Source organism: Rhinopithecus roxellana, chromosome 15 (assembly GCF_007565055.1).
Source record: "Rhinopithecus roxellana isolate Shanxi Qingling chromosome 15, ASM756505v1, whole genome shotgun sequence".
Classification (NCBI taxonomy): Eukaryota; Metazoa; Chordata; class Mammalia; order Primates; family Cercopithecidae; genus Rhinopithecus; species Rhinopithecus roxellana.
Window position 1 is genome coordinate 56,277,909 of NC_044563.1, and position 23,208 is coordinate 56,301,116.

A 23,208-nucleotide genomic window follows, 5' to 3' on the forward strand; every position below is an offset into this window, starting at 1 on the left:
AGGCAATTTAAGGACATTATTAAGCCCTCCTGTTTCAGCCATCACTTAGCAATTAACATTCTTGAAATATGCTAAAAGCCTTGCTCTGAATGACATCTAACTTCACCAGATGTTCGATCCCGACAGACTTCTGATGAAGGATTATAATGGAAAGAAATGGCTCATTTGTATCTGGTTATCTGTGTGAGATACTGCCAAGTGCCAAAGAGCCCAGAAGAGATTTACATGTCACTCAAAATTCTTCTGAAGTCAGGCCTAACAATTCTTTCGCAAGGAACGGAATAGTAACCAGTCTGGGTGAGTGCCTATTAAACTGCTCAGGGAAATAGATAATTTAACATACCCAATGAGCAGGAGTAATTCCAGGCAAGTCAGGTGTATTTCTAGATGAGTGGTCAGAAAACATTTTCCATAAAGGGCCACATAGTAAATGTTTTAGGTTTTGCAGGCCACATGTCATTTCTGTCACATATTCTTATTTTTTCTTTAAAATTGTTTAAAAATGTAAAATCACTCTTAGTTGCAAGCTATACAAAAATACGTGATGGACCACGGTTTGCTTACCGCTCTACTAGCTCATTGGATGAGTCACGTTTTAAAACATGTTACTACATATTTTGAGAGTTTTTAGCTGCAACAACACAAGACTGTCCTTAACTTCATTAAAACTACAAAATGTATACAGAAATAACCCTTTTAGTAGGATAACTGATTAGGAAGCAAATAGCATTACACATATACTTATTCCTTTCGGTGTTTCCTGAACACCGGTGTTAGGCCATTATTACTACTGTTCTCGTAAGAGTACACAACCCAGTGAAGGTTCCAAGTGAATCAAATAATGCAAGAGCGCCATAAGAAAGGCTTTTTTAAAAGCTACAGGAGTTCTGCTGCAGTAAAGATTCCATCTAGTAGAACAGGAACATCAAAGACTGCAGGGGTGGCAGTATTTGGGGTGGATTAAGTAGTACTGAAAAGCTGAACGGCAGTGAAGGAAAGTCCCACACAGACTGAACACCTTTAGCCAAAGTACGACAGCAGGAAAACACAAGCTGCATTCAGAGAAAATTAAATAGTAGTCCAATTCGTTTAGCTTCAGTGACGTGGAAATTATCTGGATCCCTGGAGAGGGAAGTAGTGGGAGATACAGCTGACTAAGTAAGGAGGGCCAGAACACAGCAAGCCTTGAATACCATGCTAAAATGTAAAGACAACCTATGGGCAGTAAGAACTCATGGAAGGTTTCTAAAGTTACTCTGATATTGACAAACCTGATAAATTGGAGAAAGAAGACTGTCCAACTATCCGATAGGAGGCTACTATAAAAATTCATACATACAAAACATAAAGAGGGTTCCAAATCCACCAATGGCAACGGTAATAAAAACCAACAGAAACGGAAAAAGAGGAGGAAGAAGGTGGGGAGGAGGAGGAAGGAAGATGGGGGAGAGAAGGAAGGTGGGGAGGAGGAAGAGAAGGAAGAAGAGAGATAAAAGCAGAGATAGAACCCAAAGTACTATACAACTGACTGAATTTGGGCTGATGGAGAGAAAGCAATCAGACCAGAGAGTTGGACACATCTAGCAGACAATAAGAATTTACTCCCTGCAATCTTTAAGCAAAGGAATAAAAAACAAAAGCATCCTTTAGCAAGATTAATCAGGCAGCAGTAAGACAGAGTGGATACAAAGAGACTAGAGTCCATAGGCCCGCCAGGAAACTACTGCAGTGACCCAGCCCTTTGGGAATGTTGATCTAAGCTTGGATTATGGCAATGGAGATGGAAAAGTAGCCACAGATACCAGAACCATTTCAAATGAGAACTCAGAAGGGTCTAGTGGCTGACTGAATAGAATGGATTAAAAAAAAATCAACACTTAACTATAAAATTTGAGGCCAGGATAACCGAAAAAATAGTTAATAAAGACATGGAAAACTGGAAGAGAAAGCAACCTTGGAGAGAAAAAATGAAGAGCTCCATTTAAAGTATAATAATTTGGCAAGTATCTATGCAGAAATGTCAGAAACCACTAAGAGAACTACAATTCTGGGTAAAAAGCTATACCAGGGGTTCCCAACCCCCAGCACAAGCATCACCACCTAAGCTCTACCTCCTATCAGATCAGCGAGGGCATTAGATTCTCATGGGACCTCGAACCATAATGTAAACTACACATGTAATAGATCTAGGTTGTGCATTTCTTATGAAAATCTAACTAATGCCTGATGATCTGAGGTGGAACAGTTTCCATCCTGAAACCGTCCCCACTCCCATCCGTGGAAAAACTTGTCTTCCACAATACCGATCCCTGGTGCAAAAAGGTTGGGGACTGCTGAGCTATACTAATAACGACCAAGTGGCGTATTCCAACAGAATTTCTAATGATTTGCTGCTACAGAAGCTTCATTCACTCATTTGACAAGAATGTACTGGATTATTATTACATCCCAGACACAGTGCTAAGTACTAGGAATCAACAGGTGAAAACACACACTGTCCCTGCCCTCGCACAGTTTACGGTGTAGCAGGTAAGAGAGGTAAGCAAATAGGCAATCAGAATATAATAGGATAAGGGTCAGTGACGAGGAAAATGTAATACCAGGTGCTACGGAAGCATATAAAAGGGATCTGTCCACACTGGACTTAAGAGGTACATCACAGAAAAACCTTCCTATGGAATTGGGGCCTTAGCTAAAATCTAAAACTGACGTGAACAAATCTTAGCCTAAGCAAGTGTTAAGGATGGAGTGTTTAGAAATAAGGAATAGCAAGACCTCGTAATTCATTAATTATTGAGGGTAAACACTGCTGACAAGATTTGAATAGAGGAAGAACATGATGAGCATTTTAGAAAAATAAATCTGACTATAATGTCAAGAACCAGGAAAAAATTAGCAGCCACCATCAGCAGTGATTGAAACACAGAAGAAGGGACTGAGGACAACTCTATGTGCTGACTTGAGAAAGTAGGTGGACTGTGGAACCATTCACTTCACTAAGAAACACAGCAGGAGGAAGTATTATGAAAGGGGAAGGGAACTGAGCTCAGTTTGGGCTATGGAGAGCATATGTATACCCAACACATCCAGGCAAATTTGACACATGTCCAGATACATGAAAATCTAAACTGGAGGTGTATATCTGGGAGGAAAGCTATTCCCAGTAGGACTTGCCAGTGTTCTATATTTATGCATAAAACCGTAAGTGAGCTTTGAAAATAGTCTTCTTCTACTTGACCTAGGTAAAATAAGAAATCTTGATGGGCAAGGAAAAAAGAACAATGGCTCATCCTACTACTTGAGCACATTTTCAGATGCAATGAGTATACTTTTTTAAAATACAGTATTTGTTTGTATGACTACAGCTACCTAATGAATCAATAGATAGCCCGTGTTCCTAGGTGTATATGTTCATTTGGACATTAATAACACTTTTAGGTGTCAGCCAAGTTTAAGCCAAATAAAATTGTGCACGTATCTCTGTTAAGCATCATCAAGCCTTAGACACCCCTGGCTCTGAGATCTGATGAAACCCAGATACTGAGTAGTTAAGGAAGAAAGGTGAGACCTCTTCTTAGACAATTAACCTGAGCTGAATGAATACATCCCCTCAGATTTGGCCCAATGTTTGAGACAACAAAGAATGTTTTTCCTCTCCTTTAAAACAGTGAGAAGCACTGAGAAATAAGAATAGTATCATTAAGCAAAGATGTACAGATCCTGAAACTAAAATTAATGATTTTAAATTTAGATCAACAGAGATGAAGATGTTTTGTTCATACTTCAAATACACTCAGAAAATAATCACAATCACAGGCACACACTCCAAGTATGAAGTGGACTAAGTGCCTTCAATGCTCCTCCATGACATGAGGACTGAAAGTAACCCTGCTAAAGTAGCCGTCCCTTAAGCAAAAAGTCTACCTTAAAACAGAGATGGGAACAACGTGATCCTAGTAGACTTCATTCACTCATGGAAAAATATTCAGTAAGCAAAATCTGAGACTTTAAGACTGAGTAAGGCATAACCTCAGCCCTAAGGAGCATACGCCTTAATAGGAAGAAAGGATGTATGCCCAAATTACTATAACCGTGAAAGCAGAGAGAAGGAAGAGAAGGCAACAGTGACAGTATGTTAATGAGCATTCATGGAGAGAGAAAAAAAGAGAGCGAGAGAAGATTCTCAGCTTTGTACAACAGTTGAAACAGAAACTGACTTACAGGATGGGGTGAGGGGGCTCAAAAATGCCCTCTACACAAATCTAAACAAGAATAGTGAAAACAAGTTTTCAAAATATTAAACTAAACAAAATTTTAAACTCTCTGAATCCCCTGGTGAGAACAAGTTGAGCTCTGTTTCTGTTTACGTCTCAAGAATCTAAAACATCTATATGAAGAACCATACGTGGCTTTGAATTTTAGAGTATTAAAAGTTCTCAAAAGCTCAAAAATTATGCTAAGAAGACAAGATCTTCCAAATTCATAACAGGAAACGTGGCGTTGTCCCAGATTATTCTCTGGCTTCAATGAAGAGAGAGAATGGGGACCACACTGCAGCAGCAGGGTTTATAAATATGAATTACAGGATAAGATGATTTTCCAAACATCTGTCAAAAGCTAATTCGATCCAAGAGAAAAGGGGGAAAAAAGACTTAGAGGGAAGCCAAATACAGTGACTAATGTGTGGAACTTTTGTGGACTTCAGTGGGTTGATGGTCTCAGGGGCATTGCATGCCCATTCTACAATAATAAATGCCCAAAGTCTGCAGAATAAAGCACTGGGATACTGTTCAAAGTGTTTACATGTGTATTCTCTCATTTGATTCCCACAATGCACAACTAGTTATGCTTTGTGTTGGTTAATGTGAAGGCGGAGACTTTGTATGCTGTCACACTACATGAAGTGGGAAGAAATGTGGAGATGCCATGCAGCATAGTGGTTAAGAAAACAAGCCTTCAAATGAATCAGACCTGGGCTCAAATCATGGATCTGCTCTTCACCACCTATGCCATCTTGCTTGGGTCAGTAGTTTAATGCTTTCTTCTAAGGTACTTCACTCATAAAAGGAGGAGAACTACCTCATGGGTCTGTTATATACAGATTAAATACAAATATGTAACCTATCTGATACAGTGTCTCATAGCAGGCACTCAGTAAATGAAAACTGGCAATGGTAGTTTTTTGAAAGCTCTGTATTCCTGAGAAGAGAAATGGGAAAAATATTTTAAAATAAAAAAAATAAAAACTCTATACCTACCTAGTATAATACTGTTAGTACACAATCACACCAGCTCAAATAGTTCAGAAATAAAATTTTACCCTGGATTTAATCTGGGCTCAGATCTCTAGATGTTTTATAATAAAGCAAGGGCTATTATCAACAGCCCCTGAGGATTTTCCCAGTCTTTGTTTCTTCTATTTTGTAAGGCAGGAGAAAGGAAAACTAAACAGAATATGCATAGGAATGGACTTTTTAAATGGTTTTCCAACTTTTGCTTGATAATGTACTAAAAGACCTGGATAGAAATATACCATATCCAGGTCCCTGTTATTAAAATATTGGCTTTACTTGGGACACTTAATCCCTACTTCTGAATGATGTTCTGCTTGCATACTGAGTGGGACGTGCTTTGGAAACAAGTTAGTATCCATTAGTATGACTAGCAAGAGGAAATAACCATCTATTTAATTTCTCAGTTCTACAAAGTTAACTACATGGAAATCTCTTAACTTCTCTGGGTTTCAGCATCTTTATCCTGAAAATGAAAATACTACTACTTGTCCACCTAAGATGCTATAAGTTAAAGGAGATACCGCTAACAGTATATAATCAGAGTGAAATTAAATGATGGAAGAAACCTCAAACAAGAATTAAATGATGAAAATCTTCTATCACATCACCTCTTCACAGGTGATATAGCATAATGAAGAAAGTGCATGCCTATAAAGAGGGAGAGATGTGTTCTGATCCAGGTTCTGCCACAACTCCATCCTAGTATCTTGGCCATTCATTTTTATTCCGTAAGTACTTACTATATACCTATTAGATGCCTGCTACTGAGCCTGGTATTACAGATACAAAGTTAAGATACGGTTTATACCTTCTAGAAAGAGAGACAGATATACAATTCAAAAAATTATAATAAACTCAACAGCTACTAACAGAGGTATGTCAAAAGGGCTTCAGGAGCAAAGGGAAAGGGGCAATTCATTGTATAGAAATGACTAAGTCGGCCGGGCGCGGTGGCTCAAGCCTGTAATCCCAGCACTTTGGGAGGCCGAGACGGGCGGATCACGAGGTCAGGAGATCGAGACCATCCTGGCTAATACGGTGAAACCCTGTCTCTACTTAAAAATACAAAAACACTAGCCGGGTGACGAGGCGGGCGCCTGTAGTCCCAGCTACTCGGGAGGCTGAGGCAGGAGAATGGCGTAAATCCGGGAGGCGGAGCTTGCAGTGAGCTGAGATCCGGCCACTGCACTCCAGCCTGGGTGGCAGAGCAAGACTCCGTCTCAAAAAAAAAAAAAAAAAAAAAAAAAAAAAAGAAATGACCAAGTCAAGGGGTGAAAGGAAGTCACTTTGCCCCTCTGTGACTCAATTTCTTTTAAGCAAATCATGATAAATTGGCCCTACCTTCCTCTAAGGTTGTTATAAGCCTGGAGTGAAATTACTTATAGACAAATCTCTAAAGATTAAAGAGCTATGAAGGTTAAGTATAGAGATATATAGAGATGAATAAATTATAGCAGCTGGTGGCTCATGCCTGTAATCCCAGCACTCTGGGAGGCCGAGGTGGGTAGATCACTTGAGGTCAGGAGTTTGAGACCAGCCTGGCCAACATGGTGAAACCCCATCTCTACTAAAAATACAAAAATTAGCTGGGTGTGGTGGTGATTGCCTATAATCCCAGCTACTCAGGAGGCTGAAGCAGAATAATCAATTGAACCTGGGAGGCAGAGGTTGCAGGGAGCCAAGATCATGCCACTGCACTCCAGCCTGGGTGATAGAATGAGATTCCATCTCAAAAGTAATAATAAATAAAATAAATTATAGCTATGTCTAAGTTATCATTTGTAGTATGGAGCTAACTTGCCATGTCAAGTTCAATAAATCATAAGCCCCCTGAACGTCAGTTTTTTCATCTACGAAATAAGAGTGTTGGGCTAGATAACTAATATTCCCTGCAGTGTTATCCAGCTAATTAGGATTTTCTTACTTTTGAGATGAGGAACCTAAAACTAAGAGAAGTTAATTGATTTGCTCAAGAAGCACAGTGCCAGAACAAATTGAAAAATATAAAATGAGTTTTCATTTGTGCAGGCTTTCAAAACAGATCCTGAAACAACTTATACCTAAATCTTCAATCTCAGCCTATGTACTTGAGACAATCAAGTTATATGGTTATTTTTGTGAAATTCATCACCAGATTGCTATTTCAATATCCTGAGTTTCTTTCATTCACAAAGATTTGCTCCTTTTGACTTGGATTCTATGTCTATGCTAATTTTTTCCATTAAAATGAGAAAGTATTGCCATCTACTGGACTGTAAAGATATTACTGCTATAGCTTCTAATCAGAAAATGAAATTCTTACTTATATCTCTATATATCTATATACTTATCTTCATAGCTCTTTAATCTTCAGAGATTTGTCTATAAGTAATTTCACTCCAGTGTTATAACAACTGGTCTAATGCTTTTGCGCCTTATCACTAGCACAACAGTTGGAGTAATTGTGCCATTATGAGTTACATAAAAATAAATACCAAAAGTTGAGGCTGGAGGGTAACCCAGGGTGGAACAAATATCATCTACTCAAGATTTTTATTCTCAAGTATTGCTATGATAGCCTGATAGCCCTAAACACGCAAGCATTCACCTTCATTCACTAACAAAATTTTATTGAGAGCCTACTACATACCAGGCACTGTGCTAGAGATATAGTGTTAATACAATGGTAAGTATTAGAGATGTTTCCTCTTACATAGAGGAATTAGAGATAATTCCTCTTATCATAGGATTTAGTCATATGGATAAATCCTCTTATCATAGGATCTAGTCAGTAGAAGTTTCCATTTACTGGAGTAGTAGTTGCCAAGAGTGCCTATAATTAAACTTATATCAATCTGACTCCAATAACCATATTCCTAATGACTAGGACTGTGCATTCATAAAAAGTAGCTGTCAGCAGTCCCATAAAAGAAGAGTGGTCACCAAAAGGAAATTCAGGCAAAGATAATCTTACCTGTATACATTAAAGATAAAATCCTGAATGGGGGTCTGAAAGATTTCCAGCTTAATAGCCCAACAACCTTTTCTTTCTCATCCTCCCCTAATCACCATCATAGCAGTTAAACCCACCTAGAAAACCCATGTAGAAATCTCTACAGGTCACCCAGCCTTATTCACCAACCTCCATCCACAACTTCAAGGTATAACAAAGCTCCTCTTTGCTTCCCAATAGTCACCAAACATTAAAACCTCTTCCTGAAGTGCTATTCAAATTATTTAAGGTTCTGCTATAACTCACCTACATGATTCGCAAGATGCAAACAAATGACACCAAAAACAATTGTTCAAACTAAACTCATTTGTAAACTGGATGTCTTCTGGAATATATGCTGTCTTATCTCCTCAACAAAGAAAATAAATTTATGAATCCACGTCTTATACTTTTGTATCCCACAGTACCTAGTTTATTAATAGGCTCATAGTAGGTGTTTGATAATTTTTACCAGGAAAAAAAAATCATGAATCACTTTTACAACCAAGATAAAAATCTGTATCATCACTTATTCAACTTATCTTTTGTCTGAATTGCTATTAAACACTTAAGATTGCAGTATCTGGCCAGGTGTGGTGGCTCACGCCTGTAATCCCAACACTTTGGGAGGCCAAGGTAGGAGGATCATTTGAGCCCAGCAGTTCCAGACCATCCTGGGCAACACAGTGAGGCCTCATCTCTATTTTTTTTTCCTTTAATAAAAAAAAAAAAAAAGACTGCCACATTTGTATGCCAAATAAAGACCATTTTGCTATATACAAGTAACAAGAATGTATCACTCCCTAATAATGCCAGAAGAGGTAACTGAAAAAAGGATTAAAATCCAGTGTTTAGTGAACAATTTTTCAGTATATTAAGTAGTGTCCAACACACTTATGGAAGTGAAAATGAACTACTTAGCCACTGTATTCTATAGTTAAGAGATTCTGGTTCCTAAACACTCAACAGAAAGATGTAAAGCCTTTGGGAGAAGCGGATAAATAAGGAGGGAAAAGTTATGAACAGATAAGTAATTTCAGCTTTTAGATCCATAGTGGCTGAGGACATATGAAAAGAATGCAGACAGAGGGAGTATTCGCATCAACATAATCAGTAGCAATAATAATAAAACTGTTTCTGGCCACAGCTAATGTAAAAAAGAAGAATGCCAAAGAACTGGTCCAACAAAAATTTTAGGCATTACTGAAAGCTGCTTTAAAATGTGCTCTGTCATTGCTTCCTAAGAATAACTTTTCCTCTTCTGTATAAAATACTCATTCTTAAAATTTAATCCTGTTCTCAAAGCCTTGTTGCTTTAGCATTTTTAAAGTTTTAAACGAAATACTTCAAACCTATATGACATCCATTTATAATTATTGTGACTACAAATATATTTGGACTTAATGTTACCCCCACACTACATGTTTCTTTTTACCTTTTGTTTCCTTTTTTGTTTCCTACCAAGTTGACAAAGCTTTCTATCCTTTCTGTTCTCTTTTTTTCCTCTGCTAATTAGAAATCCATAATCTCTGCTTTCCATCTTTTTTTTTTTTTTTTTTTGGTAGATACGCGAGTCTCTCTGTTGCCCAGGTTGGTCTCAAACTCCTGGCTTCAAACAATCCTCCCACCTCAGCTTCCCAAAGTGCTAGGATTATAGGGTCTGGGCACGGTGCCTCACAGCTGTAATCCCCACACTTTGGGAGGCTAAGGCAGACGGATCACTTGGGATCAGGAGTTCGAGACCAAAGTGCTGGGATTACAGGGGTGAGCCACCACACCCAGCCCTCTGATTTTAGCCTTTACTAGGTATCCTTAAATTTTTAACATGTACACTTGACCACAGTTTTTTCTAGCAAATTCTAAAGCTGGTTACTATGTTTATCCTCCTCCCAAACAAATCAGTGACATCAGTGAGTCTTAACCCTTTGAACACCTACTCTCATGATTGTTGTCTAGGGCAATGCTCTTCACTCTCTGTGGGGTAGGACCCGTTGGCTGGATTTGTTGTTGTTGTTCATTCCATTGTGAACTGATACTTTCGTAAAACACAATGAAGAGTCACAATAACGTCATATTGCTATAGAAGTTCTGAAAGTTTTACCCTTACTTTTTCCACGTTGCTCACCACAGATTGTGACAGACAGTTCCTAGATGAGCACTGGTCCAGACTACACATTTTGAATAACAATGGCCAGGTTTGTTTCACCTTAAAGCACATACGCTTATCAGATATTTATTTTTGTTTGTTAGCTTATAGTCAGAAATTAAATTCACTAATGTTTTAACCATTTGTATACCCCTTGCTGTTTTCTTACATACTATATGCTCCATTTGGTAGCATTTTCTATTTGCATCATTCAGCATGGGTAAAGGGTCTGTGGGAAGTAAACTCTCAATCTTTATGCATTTAAAACTATCCCTGCCAGGTGCAGCGGTTCACACCTATAATCCCTGCTACTCTGAGGTGGGACTGGGCAACAGAGTGAGACTCTGTCTCAATCAGTCAATAAAATGCTCTCTCTCTCACCCTCACTTTTTTTTTTTTTTTTCTGTCACATAGGCTAGAGTGCAGTGGTGCGATCAGAGCTCACTGCAGCCTTGAATTCCTGGCTCAAACAATCCTTCCACCTCAGCCTCCCAAACAGCTTAGACTATAGGCATGTACCATGCCTGGCTAATTTTTTTTTTTTTTTAATTTTATAGAGATAGTATTTCATTATGGTGCCCTAGCTGGTCTCAAATTACGCTCACTCTTGACTAAAAGTTTACTAGAAACAGAATTAATAATTAATAGCGCATTGAAGACATATTTCTTCTGGCACCTACTGTTGTTGATGAGAAGTCTGCCATCAGCCTAATTCGTAAGTAATAGTATTTCCTTTCTCGCTGGTAGCTTTTCAAATTTCCCCTTTTAGGATTATTCTTAAAGTTCTGCAGTTTCTCTAAGCTGTCTTTTCTCGGCCCCTTTTGTAATAGGGAGAGCCCCACTCAGCTTTTTGTGCTCATTTTTGCCCTGAGAAGCCCATCTTTCTGTCTACTTCTGGGCAGCACGGCCAGAAGGCCCGAGTCTTCTGCTTTTTCCCACTTCTTTGTGTTTCTATTACATTTCTGTTCAGGAGATGTTTATTGCCTTGGTTTCTTGTTTGTTTTAGGAAGAAATATTTCTTCTTTTTTTTTTCTTTTTTCTTTTTTTTTTTTTTTTTTTGAGATGGAGTCTTCCTCTGTCACCCAGGCTGGAGTGCAGTGGCATGATCTCGGCTCACTGCAACCTCCACCTCCTGGGTTCAAGCAATTCTCCTGCTGCAGCCTCAGAGTAGCTGGGATTACAGGCGCCCGCCACCATGCCTGGCTAATTTTTGTGTTTTCAGTAGAGATGGGGTTTTGCCATGTTGGCCAGGATGGTCGTGAATGCCTGAGCTTGTGATCCACCTGTCTCGGCCTCCCAAAGTGCTGAGATTACAGGTGTGACTCACCACACCCGGCCAGGAATATTTCTTTTACATTTCTCTGATTTCATCAATCCTTGCTTTTTGTTTGGTGCTAAGGAAGGTCTCAAAGTGTACACTGACAATGTCATCTTGACTGGAAACTCTGCTTGCAGCTTTGTTAAAAAAGGCAAAAAAGGTTTTTTAAGGTTCAGTCTACACGTCAGGTGTTCATTTGAAAGCTGGTAAAGGGAGCCAAGATCTGCTGAACTTACCCATTAACAAAGCTCACTAACTGAAGGACAATAGGGGAAAGTACACCACTTATTACGATCATATATTCAATAAGCATGCACTGACCATCTGCTTTTGAATCGCAGCTCTGCTACTTAGGGAGCTGTGTAATTTGGGGACGGTTACTTAAGTTCTCTGTACCAGCATCCTCTTCTATGAAAGGCCAAGTGTGAGGTTTAAATAAGGTAAAATGTGTAAAGCGTTTAGAATAGTGCAAGCACAGAAGTGCTCACTAAATACTAGCTACTATTCCTGTTACAGAGAAACACTTACTCTGCATTCCCATGTTCCTACAGAGGAGACAAATGCCCCACTCCATTTCTCAGGAGAAAAGGTCATGAAAAGAGCAATTGCAGCTTCTCTTTGTCCTCCACTCACTCCTCTCCAGGACCAGCAGATGACTGATCTGACAGCTGGCCTTCAGAGATGGACCTATGCGTGACTGGCTTAATTCTTTCTAGGTTATCTGCAATCAGAAACAACCTATCTAACCATGCATACAAACTGCGCTTCTGGCTTGGAGGCTCAGGCTTTGTTCTTGTAAGAGGAAGACTTTGGTTTCATTTGTTTCGTTATTTTGTGGGGGAGGTTCAGTCCAGGCAGAAGTATATAGAAGGAATCGACAAGCACTTTTAGTCATAGCAAAACTGTCAGTCACAGATTTTAAACCACACTTGTCCATCAGTTTTATTAATAATAAAGCCAATGTTCTGATCTCCATTTATCTATCACCTATCCTTCCCGCCGCCCCCGCCCCCGCCGCCGAGACAGGGTCTCATCTGTTGCCCAGGCTGGAGTGCGGTGGCACCATCAGGGCTCACTGCATCATCAACATCCTGGTCTCAAGCAATCCTCCCGCCTCAGCCCCTCAAGTTGCTAGGACTACAGACACATGTCACCACACCTGACTAATTTTTTGTTTGAATTTTAGTACAGACGAGGTCTCGCTATGTTGCCCAGACTGGTCTTGAACTCCTGAGCTCAAGTGATCCTCCCAGCTCAGCCTCCCAAAATCCACTGGGATTACAGACTATCACCTACTTCTGAACTTGCTCCAAACTCAGGAGAAGAAGAAAGGGGTATTAGTTATTGGCTTACTCAAATCCTCAACAGCTCTGAGGATTTGGCTATAAGGTTCTTGGGGGACTAAATACAATAATAAATGTGAAGCTCTTACAGTGTTTGACATACAGTGATGCTCAATACATTTTAGCTATTAATATTATTATTATATGTGCCAGATATTGTCCTAAAAGGTGAGTTATACCAGTTGCAGGAGGAACTTAATGCTGCAACAGTATTAGAACAGCTAACCCTATACATGAGATATTATGAACAGCAGCAGTAGTAGTCCCATAATTATTTCATTAAATCACAAACACTTTTACTAAGCAAACTGCATACCCCAAGAACTGTGGGAGATGCTGGGAATTCAATATTATGTATAGAAATCTGTCCTTCAAAACCTTACAGACTAGAAAAGAAGAAAGACAAGCCTAGGTGCAAAGTGGTATATCCTATGTCAAAGGTATACATAGCATGTTGATGCTTAGAAGAGGAGAGCTTTGAAATAAAGAAAATTGTCTATCAGAGTTTGAACTGAATTTTGAAGAAGTCACCTGAATAACTTCCATTTTGGTAAATCCAGTGGGCAATTTTTGGTCCTCCTATTTGATCACTCTCTCCTCTTAAAAAACAAGCAAAAAGACAAACAATAACAATAACAACAACAACAACAACAAAACCCTTTCTTTCTTTGGACTTTGAGATTCTACAGAAAACTTTGCTCTCTTTACCTTGGACCACTTCTTCTATCTTTTCTGGTGCCCCCTTGTCTATGTGGCCTTTAAAAGCTGGAGGTCTTCCAGGCTCGGGCACCTAGCCCCCTTTCTTCCTACAGTACTGCCTGTTCCTAGCCCATCTTATCCCCACTCACGACTTCAATGACTGTTTGTCATTGGCCCCACATAAATATTTCTAACCCAGTCCTCTCCTCTGAATTTCAGACCCTCATATATCCAAATGCCTACTTCCATCTACACATGGACGTCTCAAAGGCATCTCAAACTCCACAGGATCAAATATCAACTCACAATCTGCCTCCACCAAACCTGGTTTTCCTCCAGTGTCTCTTAGTTTTCTCAGTGCCTGACACCTTTTTCCATCCAGTTACTTCATCTAAGCCAGAAACCCAAAAGTCATCCATGACACCTCCTTTTTCTTATGCCTTAAATTCAAATCATCAGCAAGTCCTAATAATTTTATCTACTAAAACTTTCTTAAATCTATCTTCTCTCTGTTCTGCTGTCATCCTGTTTCAAAGCATCACATCTCTTATCTGATACACTGTAAGATCCTCCTTACTGATCTCCCACAAATATTCTTGCCTCTTCTACAATCAGAATGAAATTATTGAAACGCAAATCTGGTAATATCACTGCTGTGCTAAAAATCCTTTCACACAGACCCTGTTCTTAGGGTAAAATCCTTTAAAAGTTCTGTGTGCTGTGGTCCCTGCCTAGCTCTCCCGCCCCATCGGATATCACTCTCCCTTCATTGCTCTGACCTTCCTTTAGTCCCTAAAACTCACCATGTTCCCTTCTATTTCATCGTCTTCCAACACATTAACCTCCACTGCCTGAAATATTCTCTCTATTCAGCCCCTACTCCCTTTACACAGTTCACTTCTAATCATCATCTGGAGCGTAGCTTTAAAAGTCAAGTCCCCAAGAAGACCTTTCTTGAGCCCTTAGAATAGGTTAGGCCCTCCTTATATGCTTATATAGCATTTACCACCATTTGTGTTTACATGTTTATCTGTTAGATTACTGTATCAGTGTTTGCCTCCTCCATATATTCCACAACAACAGGAAATTATCCATTTGCTCACCACTGTGTTCTTAGCACTCGGAGTACAGTACAGCGGCTGACATACAGCAGGCACTCAACAAAATGTTGTTGAAAAAAATGAAGTACTCTAAGCAATAGCATTTCAGACAACCAAGAGCTATGAAGCAACATGATCACTAAGAGCAAATAATGCACAGGGTTGCTAAGTAGAACACCATAGTAGAATAGAAAAAGCACAGGCTTTAGAGGCAGGCAGCCTGAAATTTCAGCTCAGCTAGATGGATGAACCTATGAAGTTCATCTCAAACAACCTTTTTCCTTAACTATAAAATGGAAAGGACAAAACATACCACATTGGTTTTGGCCAGTATTAACTGGGGAAAAGGACAAGAATCAGCTGGCACAGTACCATAGATAGTAGGTACTTGGTAAATATGAATTCACTTCCTTTTCCTTTCTCTAATAACTTTTAGATGTAGAGATAATGCTGACTATAAAACAAGCTGATTCATAGTTTCTTAAATGCATTGAAAGTTATGAGAGATCTGAAACATTTAATAAAACTGTATTGCATTTGATCAAAATTTGCCATCCTTTCTTAACCCCCAAAGAATTATGTAGAATAAGAGAAAACAGCTAGTTCCAGATTTCCTTTAGAAAAATTAATATAATCTGGATTTAGAATAGATGGACTGGATGGTTATGTGCCTTACAGAATGAGTTTTCACATTAAAAAGATTCACCTTAAGCCACACTAAGCAATAAATTTAAAGCATGATTCTATTTACACAGAGCTTTTCAGGATTATATCTACCCTGTACACCTGCAAGGCACACCTGCACTGAACAAAATTCATAACATCAGAAGGATCCTCTCACCTTATGTTCAAATGGAGCACCATAGTAGCCGTCATTCAGCCCAAAAATTATTTCATTTTGGTTTCGGGCATGAATCTAAGAGGGGAGAAAAATACCGTCAGTATTTGTTATTTTTATTCCAATCATGTTTTAATATAACCAGAGAATGACAGTTATAACAGGATCTACTTCAATACTGAGAAACAGGCTGACTACATCTAAACATACCAGCAGAAAACCAATCACTATTCAAAAGATCAGGAGATCAATTCAGCATTTCCTGCTTTAGTCAAAGGCCTTGCAAAACTATCACATGCCATCACAGGCACCATCACTCACATATCTTTCACAAACATTTCCTGAGGTTGTTACAGAATGGCTATTCCTGAACAATAGGGCATTCAGATGCATATTCTACACTCTCTGAACCCAAAGAAAACACAATTCATTAAGTCTAAAAGTAATTTTTAAAATATGAAGCCTAGGCTTGGCACCATAGCTCAGGTCTATATTCCCAGCACTTTGGGAGGCAGACATGGGCAGATAGATAGCTTAAGCTCAGGAGTTCAAGACCAGCCTGGGCAACATAGCAAGACCTCTTCTCTACAAATAACAATAACAATAAAAAATATTAGCCGGGCGTGATGGTGCACGCCTGTGGTCCCAGCTACTCGGGAGGCTGAGGTGGGAAGACTGCTGGAGCCTGGGCTGTCAAGGCTTCAGTGAGCCATGATCACACCACTGCACTCCAGCACAGGTGAGGGAGCACAACCTCGTCTTAAAAAGAAGAAAAAAAATGAAGCCTTAGAACAAACATAAAAGATTAATATATTCGATTTTCAAAAAGACAATTTTTTTAAAGGCAATAGCATCCAATCCCTAAACCACTCTCTTTTATTATTGTCTGCAAACCACTCTATTTCAGACGAGGTGAGCTTCAGTCAGTGCATCCCAAATTAAACTTCATTTAAAAGGTGGAAGGAATAAAACTGTAAAAATTAAGGAACTGAGGCCAGGCTCCGGTGACTCACGCCTGTAATCCCAGCACTTCGGAAGGCGGAGGCGGGCGGATCACTTGAGGTCAGAAATGAGACCAGTCTGGCCAATATGGCGAAACCATGTTTCTACTAAAAATACAAAACTTGGGGCCAGGCGCGGTGGCTCACACCTGTAATCCCAGCACTTTGGGAGGCCAAGGTGGGCGGACCACGAGGTCAGGAGCTGGAGATCATCCTGGTTAACGCGGTGAAACCCCATCTCTACTAAAAATACAAAAAATTAGCCGGATGTGGTGGCGGGTGCCTGAAGTCCCAGATACTCGGGAGGCTGAGGCAGGAGAATGGCGTGAACCCGGGAGGCGGAGCTTGCAGTGAGCCAAGATCGCGCCACTGCACTCCAGCCTGGACGACCAAGCAAGACCTTGTCTCAAAAAAAAAAGGAAAAAGAAAAGAAAAATAAATTAGCTGGGCGCCGCAGTGCACATGTGTTATTCCAGCTACTAGGGAGGCTGAGTGAAGCAGAATTGTTTGAACCTGGAAGGCGGAGGTTGCAGTGAGCCGAGATCACACCACTGCACTCCAGCCTAGGCGACAGAGCGAGACTCCGTCTCAAAAAATAAATAAATAAATAAATAATAAAAAAAATAAAAAATTAAGGAACTCAGATGAAAAAAAAAACTCGAAGTAGTATAAAGTGTCCAACTATGAAATATATAAATAGATTTAGTTAATTCATCAGAAAGAGTTGTGGCAAAACAATTAAATAAAATTCTTCTGCCCTGAAGGTTTTAAGTGAAAGTTCAAGTGGGGGAAAGACGAGAAGGACTACCAGAATAGAATCTCTCCTTTCTCTACCTAGAGATGGAAAACAGTCAAAGCCAGCAGCAGAAAATTCCTGTGAACATTTCCCTGACTTCCATATCTCCTACCTCTATCGTGAAAGCAAAATTAATCACATACTCCCTGTTTATCCACATCATTCACTGAACTGAACACAATACCAAAAGATGAGTCTGCAATCATAAACTTAAAATAAAAACTGTAAATCAATCTCAAGGAGTTTTTCATCTTAGAAAACAGAAAACATTATGGAAGCAGTCTCAAGATTAGAAGGATCCTGAAATTTTATAAACATAAAACATTTTTACACATATATACCTGGGGAAAAAAAAGATTAAAATTATATTCACCAAAACTTTAACAATAGTTACAGCTGGGCAGAAGAATTATGTGTAATTTTTAATTCTCTTTACTGTGCTTTTCTAAATTGTCCAAATTGTCCACAAAGAAAATTAGAAGAAAATAAAAATACACACTTAAAGAAAGGGATGGGGAGAGTATGGGGAGAAACAAATCTAACATGAAGGTGAAGTTCTCAAAGTGTAAACTTCATGAAGACGGGCATTAAAATAGTTTGTTGAAAAATAAGAAACAATATAGTACTACTACTTGAAAAGATATGGGGCTAAAAAGTAAGTAACCTGAGTTCTAATTCCAACTCTGTTTCATAAGGAGCTCTTCAGAGAAATGAACTCTGACTTGTTTTACAGCCCTGATACCCTGCACGCTACCCAACATATAGTAGTTTAGCAATGTTAATGGTGTATACTTTAATTCCTTCATCAGCCAAACACCAGAAAACACTTCCTGCCCTATCTTGCACAAGGGTCATAAAAACAAAATGAGATAAGAAGATGTGAAAGTATTTTTGGAAATTAGAGGTAAAAATCATTGATTAAAAAATCTAATAATGTATTAGGAATCAGGCAACCATAAAGTTCAGAAAGATCCCTTTGTTCCTAACAAACATGCTTAACAAAACTGGCGATATCATATTGCACACTACTGTGTACATATCAGAACTGTTAAATTATGCTAATAAGCGTAATGTGTACTATCCTTTACTTATCAATTATAAGTTAATGGCCTAACAATAATTGTGTTAGAATCCTAATATGGAAACCTATAGAATTTAGAACTTAACCACAACCTCATATTTTGATATCTTATGAAAAACAGCATACTTTTTAAGACAGCTGCTAAGATTAGTGAAATGAGTAATACATACAGTCTGAGCAATGAAACAACTAATGGCCTAAATCCACCAAACACTGTGTGATCTTTGGCAAATCACTTAATCTTTCTGAGCTTGTTTTCTTAAATACTGAGAAAGAGAACAATACTTGCTCACATGATCTTCAAAAAGCTCCAGGTCATTGTATGTATGTAAAAAGATATCCAAACACTAACAATTGCTGTTGTTATTAATACAAAGTTCTAACCACCAAAACTAAGCACAAGAATTTCTTCCGTAATACAAAAGTTAGGATGATACATGACCCATGTAAGCAATCTACAAAAAATCTACCAAAAAAAGTACCAGATTTCATTTTTGAGTTTAACAAGGGTGTAGAATACAAGCTCAGTACAGAGATATATATTTCTACATATACTAGTAAAAAAAATTGAAAACAGAAATATTAAAAAAGAAATACCACTTAAATTAGCAAAAAATCTATAGGTACAAATCTAACAAAGTATGTGCAAGATCTGTATGCTGAAAACTACAAAACACTGATGCATGAAACCAAAGAAAATTTTTACAAATGGAGAGACATATCATATCTATAGACTGAAAGACTCAATACTATTAAGATGTTAATTCTCCCCAAATTTTCTCAGATTCAACATCTATCAAAATCACAGGATTTTTATAGAAATTGACAAACTGTTCTAAAGTATATATGGAAAGGCCAAAGACCTAGAATAGCCAGAAAATTTTTGAAAACAGAACAAAGTTGGAGAACTCACTGACTGAATTCTAGACACATTTTAAAACTACAGTAATCAAGACAATTTGGTATTGGCATTAGGACAGAAATACAGATCAATGAAACAGAACAGAGAGTCCAGAAACAGAACCACACAAATGATTCTCAACTACTGATTTTCAACAAAGATGACAAGGTAATTCAATGGAGAAACAATTGCCTTTGCAACAAAGAGTACAGGAACAATTGTTCATCCATTTGCAAAACAATGAACCTTGCATTTTACATATAAAATTCAAAATGGATTATTGATGTAAATGTAAAACCGAAAACTGTAAAACTTCTAGAAGAAAACTTACAAAAGAAAACAAAGGAAAAGGTATTTGTGACCTTGGGTTAGGCAAAGACAAGACACAAAAAGCACGCAACACAATAGCAAAAATTGACATAGTGGACTTTACCAGCATTAAAAAATGAAAAGATAAGCCACAAACTGGTAGAAAGTATTGGAAAAAACATATCTTATAAAGGACTGATTTATATCCAGAATACATAAAGAACTTTACAACTCAATAATTCAAACAACCTAATTAAAAATGAGCAACAGATCTGAACAAATACTTCACACAAAGAGAGAGAGACTGATCTCAAATAGACTTTTTTTGCTTACAAGGCTAAATTTAATTTTGTCATTAGGAAAATTCAAATTAAAACTACAATGAGATACCACCTCAAACCCATTAGAATGGTTAAAATTACAAAGACTACAATCACAAGTGCTAGTAAAGATGTGAAATAAATAGAACTATTATACATTGCTGATGGGAATGCAGGATATTATAGTCACTTTGGAAAACTGGCAATTTCTTATAAATTTCAACATACACTTACCATTAGACCCATCAATTCCATTCCTGGAGACTTACCCAAAAGAAACACAAAGACCTATATTTAAATATTCATAGTAGCTTTATTTATTATGGTAGTGGTTACTCAACTCTATCCATTTTTCAAATTTAATGAATTGCACACTTTCAAAAGGGTGAATTTTATGACATGTAAATTGTACCTCAATAAACCTAACTTAAAAAAAATACTTTATTCAGAAGTCCTTAATCCCTGATTCTATACAAGCTGGTCTAAATATCTCTTCCTCATACCACTCTCACAGCTCTCTATGAAGGTATTCATCAATCATCAGTACACCAGGTCTAAGAACCTTGTCCTACAAATCTCTGGATCCTTAACACAAAGAACAACACCTGGTAGAAAGTATATGATCTATCAATGAACCTAACTGATTCTGGCTATTATCCTAAAATGTCTTAGCCTCATGTTCCTCCAAAACTTTATAACTCTAATCTCATTATTAGCAGTATGTTACTTGTTATAGCTATTTTATAGATAAGTTTTGACTTTCTACAATGATCTTAAGTTTCTATCTGGCTTTAAGAAACATGTTTTTTTTGTTTTTGTTTTTGTTTTGAGATGGAGTCTCACTCTGTCGCCCAGGATGGAGTGCAGTGGCGCAATCTCGGCTCACTGAAAACTCCGCCTCCCAGGTTCACACCATTCTCCTGCCTCAGCCCCCCGAGCAGCTGGGACTACAGGCGCCCACCACCACGCCTGGCTAATTTTTTTGCATTTTTAGTAGAGACGAGGTTTCACTGTGTTAGCCAGGGCAGTCTCGATCTCCTGACCTCATGATCCGCCCGCCTCGGCTTCCCAAAGTGTTTTTTCTTTCCTTTTTTCTTTTTTTTGGTCTCTGTTACTCAAGCATAACTAACTTTATACGAAGATACCTGAATGCCAACTCTCTGAAATTAGGGCGGGTTAGATATAAGCTCAGCTGGGTATGTCAATAAGACCACCACCGAAGGAACGTGTGACTTGGAAAACATGATGAAGCCCATCTTCGCTGACCAAAAAAGCCCTTCAAGCCTAGAGCCCTGCAACCACAATGTTAAGAAGCACCATCCTCCACGAAATGTAGATACTTTCAGATAGAAGAGAAACAAGTACTTAATATCAGAGTCTATCCACAGAGAGTCAAGTATGGCATGTGGGAAGATAGCGTATATACCCCAGTGCAGGGATCTGGTTTGTTAGTCTAAAGGCAACAAGTACCTGGTAGCAAAAGAGAAAACAAAGGCCCTGGCCTAAACCAAAAGTCGTTATTTTCTAAGTTTTAATTAAGATAATCCCTAAAACAGGAAAAAAATAAAAATATTTGTTTTAAATGTTTAAATTGTAGTTTAGAATGTAGTTTAAAAAAACATATATATTATATGCACTGTTCTGGTCACTATAGGACACAAAATTTAAAAAATGTTAAGAGCATGACTCACTTGTCTCTGGAATCTAAAAAAGTTGAACTCATAGAGAGCAGAAAGGTGGTTAGCAGAAGCTGCATGGAGGGAAGGAGGCTTGGCAAGATGCTGGTCAAAGGATACAAAATTTCAGTTAAATAGGAGGAATAAGTTTAAGAGACTACAACACGGTGACTACAGGTAAAAAATTTAAAAATCAAAAGTATGGTAAGCAAAATGAGCACAGAGATTTTTCGTTTCTTTTTAGATTTTCAGTTTTAGTTTTTGTTTTTTTTTTGAGACAGAGTCTCGCTCTGTCACCCAGGCTGGGGTGCAGTGGCACCATGTTGGCTCATTACAACCTCCACCTCCCGGGTTCAAGCAATTCTCCCACCTCAGCCTCCTGAGTACCTGGGATTACAGGCACGTGCCACTGCGCCCAGCTAATTTTTTTTTTTTTTTTTTTTTTTTTTGAGACGGAGTCTCGCTCTGTCACCCAGGCTGGAGTGCAGTGGCACCATCTCGGCTCACTGCAAGCTCCGCCTCCCGGGTTCCCGTCATTCTCCTGCCTTAGCGTCCCGAGTAGCTGGGACTATAGGCGCCTGCCACCTCGCCCGGCTAGTGTTTTTTTGTATTTTTAGTAGAGATGGGGTTTCATCGTGTTAGCCAGGATGGTCTCAATCTCCTGACCTCGTGATCCGCCCGTCTCGGCCTCCCAAAGTGCTGGGATTACAGGCTTGAGCCACCACGCCCAGCCCGCGCCCAGCTAATTTTTGTATTTTTAGTAGAGACAGGGTTTCACCATGTTGGCCAGGCTGGTCTCAAACTCCTGGCTTCAAGTGATCCTTCCACCTCAGCCTTCCAAAGTGCTCCCAAGGTTACAGGCATGAGCCACTACACCTGGCCCAGATTTTCAGATTTTTAATCTGAAAAAATGCAGAATGAAATTGTTTAATAAGAAGCATCTCAGAAAGTAATATATTGAATAAATATGAAGAAAGCATCAAGATGTTTATAGATAATCCATGACTAATATTTTGTGGTTACCTTTGATAGTAGTACCAGAGGCATAACAAAACAGAAACAGGATTCATTCCAAGGTGGGGTGCGGGGTTACCAAGGACCACATGTATATACCAGTGCAGTATAGGACAAAGAGAATGAATTTTTAAATCAGTCAGACTTGAATTTAAATTTTAGCTCCAGCTGTGTGATCTTGAATCATTTATTAAAGTCTCAGAGTCTCAATTTTTTTATCTGGAAAATAAGGGCAGTAATATCAACCTTCACAAGGTTGCTATAAATATTAATTACAATAATCTATATCTGATGGTAGCAAATAGGTTTCATTTCATTTGCAATTCTAACAGATTCCTAGATTTGTGCTGGAACACTGTTAGAAAGGATTCCGAAGGACTCGAGCGGTGGCTCATGCCTGT

The 23,208-nt window shown here is 38.7% G+C and overlaps 1 protein-coding gene across 2 annotated transcripts in view; it reads right to left on the reverse strand.

Moving 5' to 3' along the window:
- The window catches only part of UVRAG (UV radiation resistance associated), a 335,339-nt gene that overhangs the window by 245,741 nt on the left and 66,390 nt on the right, over positions 1-23,208 (reverse strand). Inside the window, exon 5 of one of the 2 annotated variants that reach the window (XM_010366787.1) lies at positions 15,713-15,787. The exons of the other annotated variant lie outside the window; for it this stretch is intronic. Coding sequence (XP_010365089.1) covers positions 15,713-15,787 — 75 coding nt within the window. The remainder of the gene's footprint in view (positions 1-15,712; positions 15,788-23,208) is intronic. 2 annotated transcript variants of the gene reach the window in all.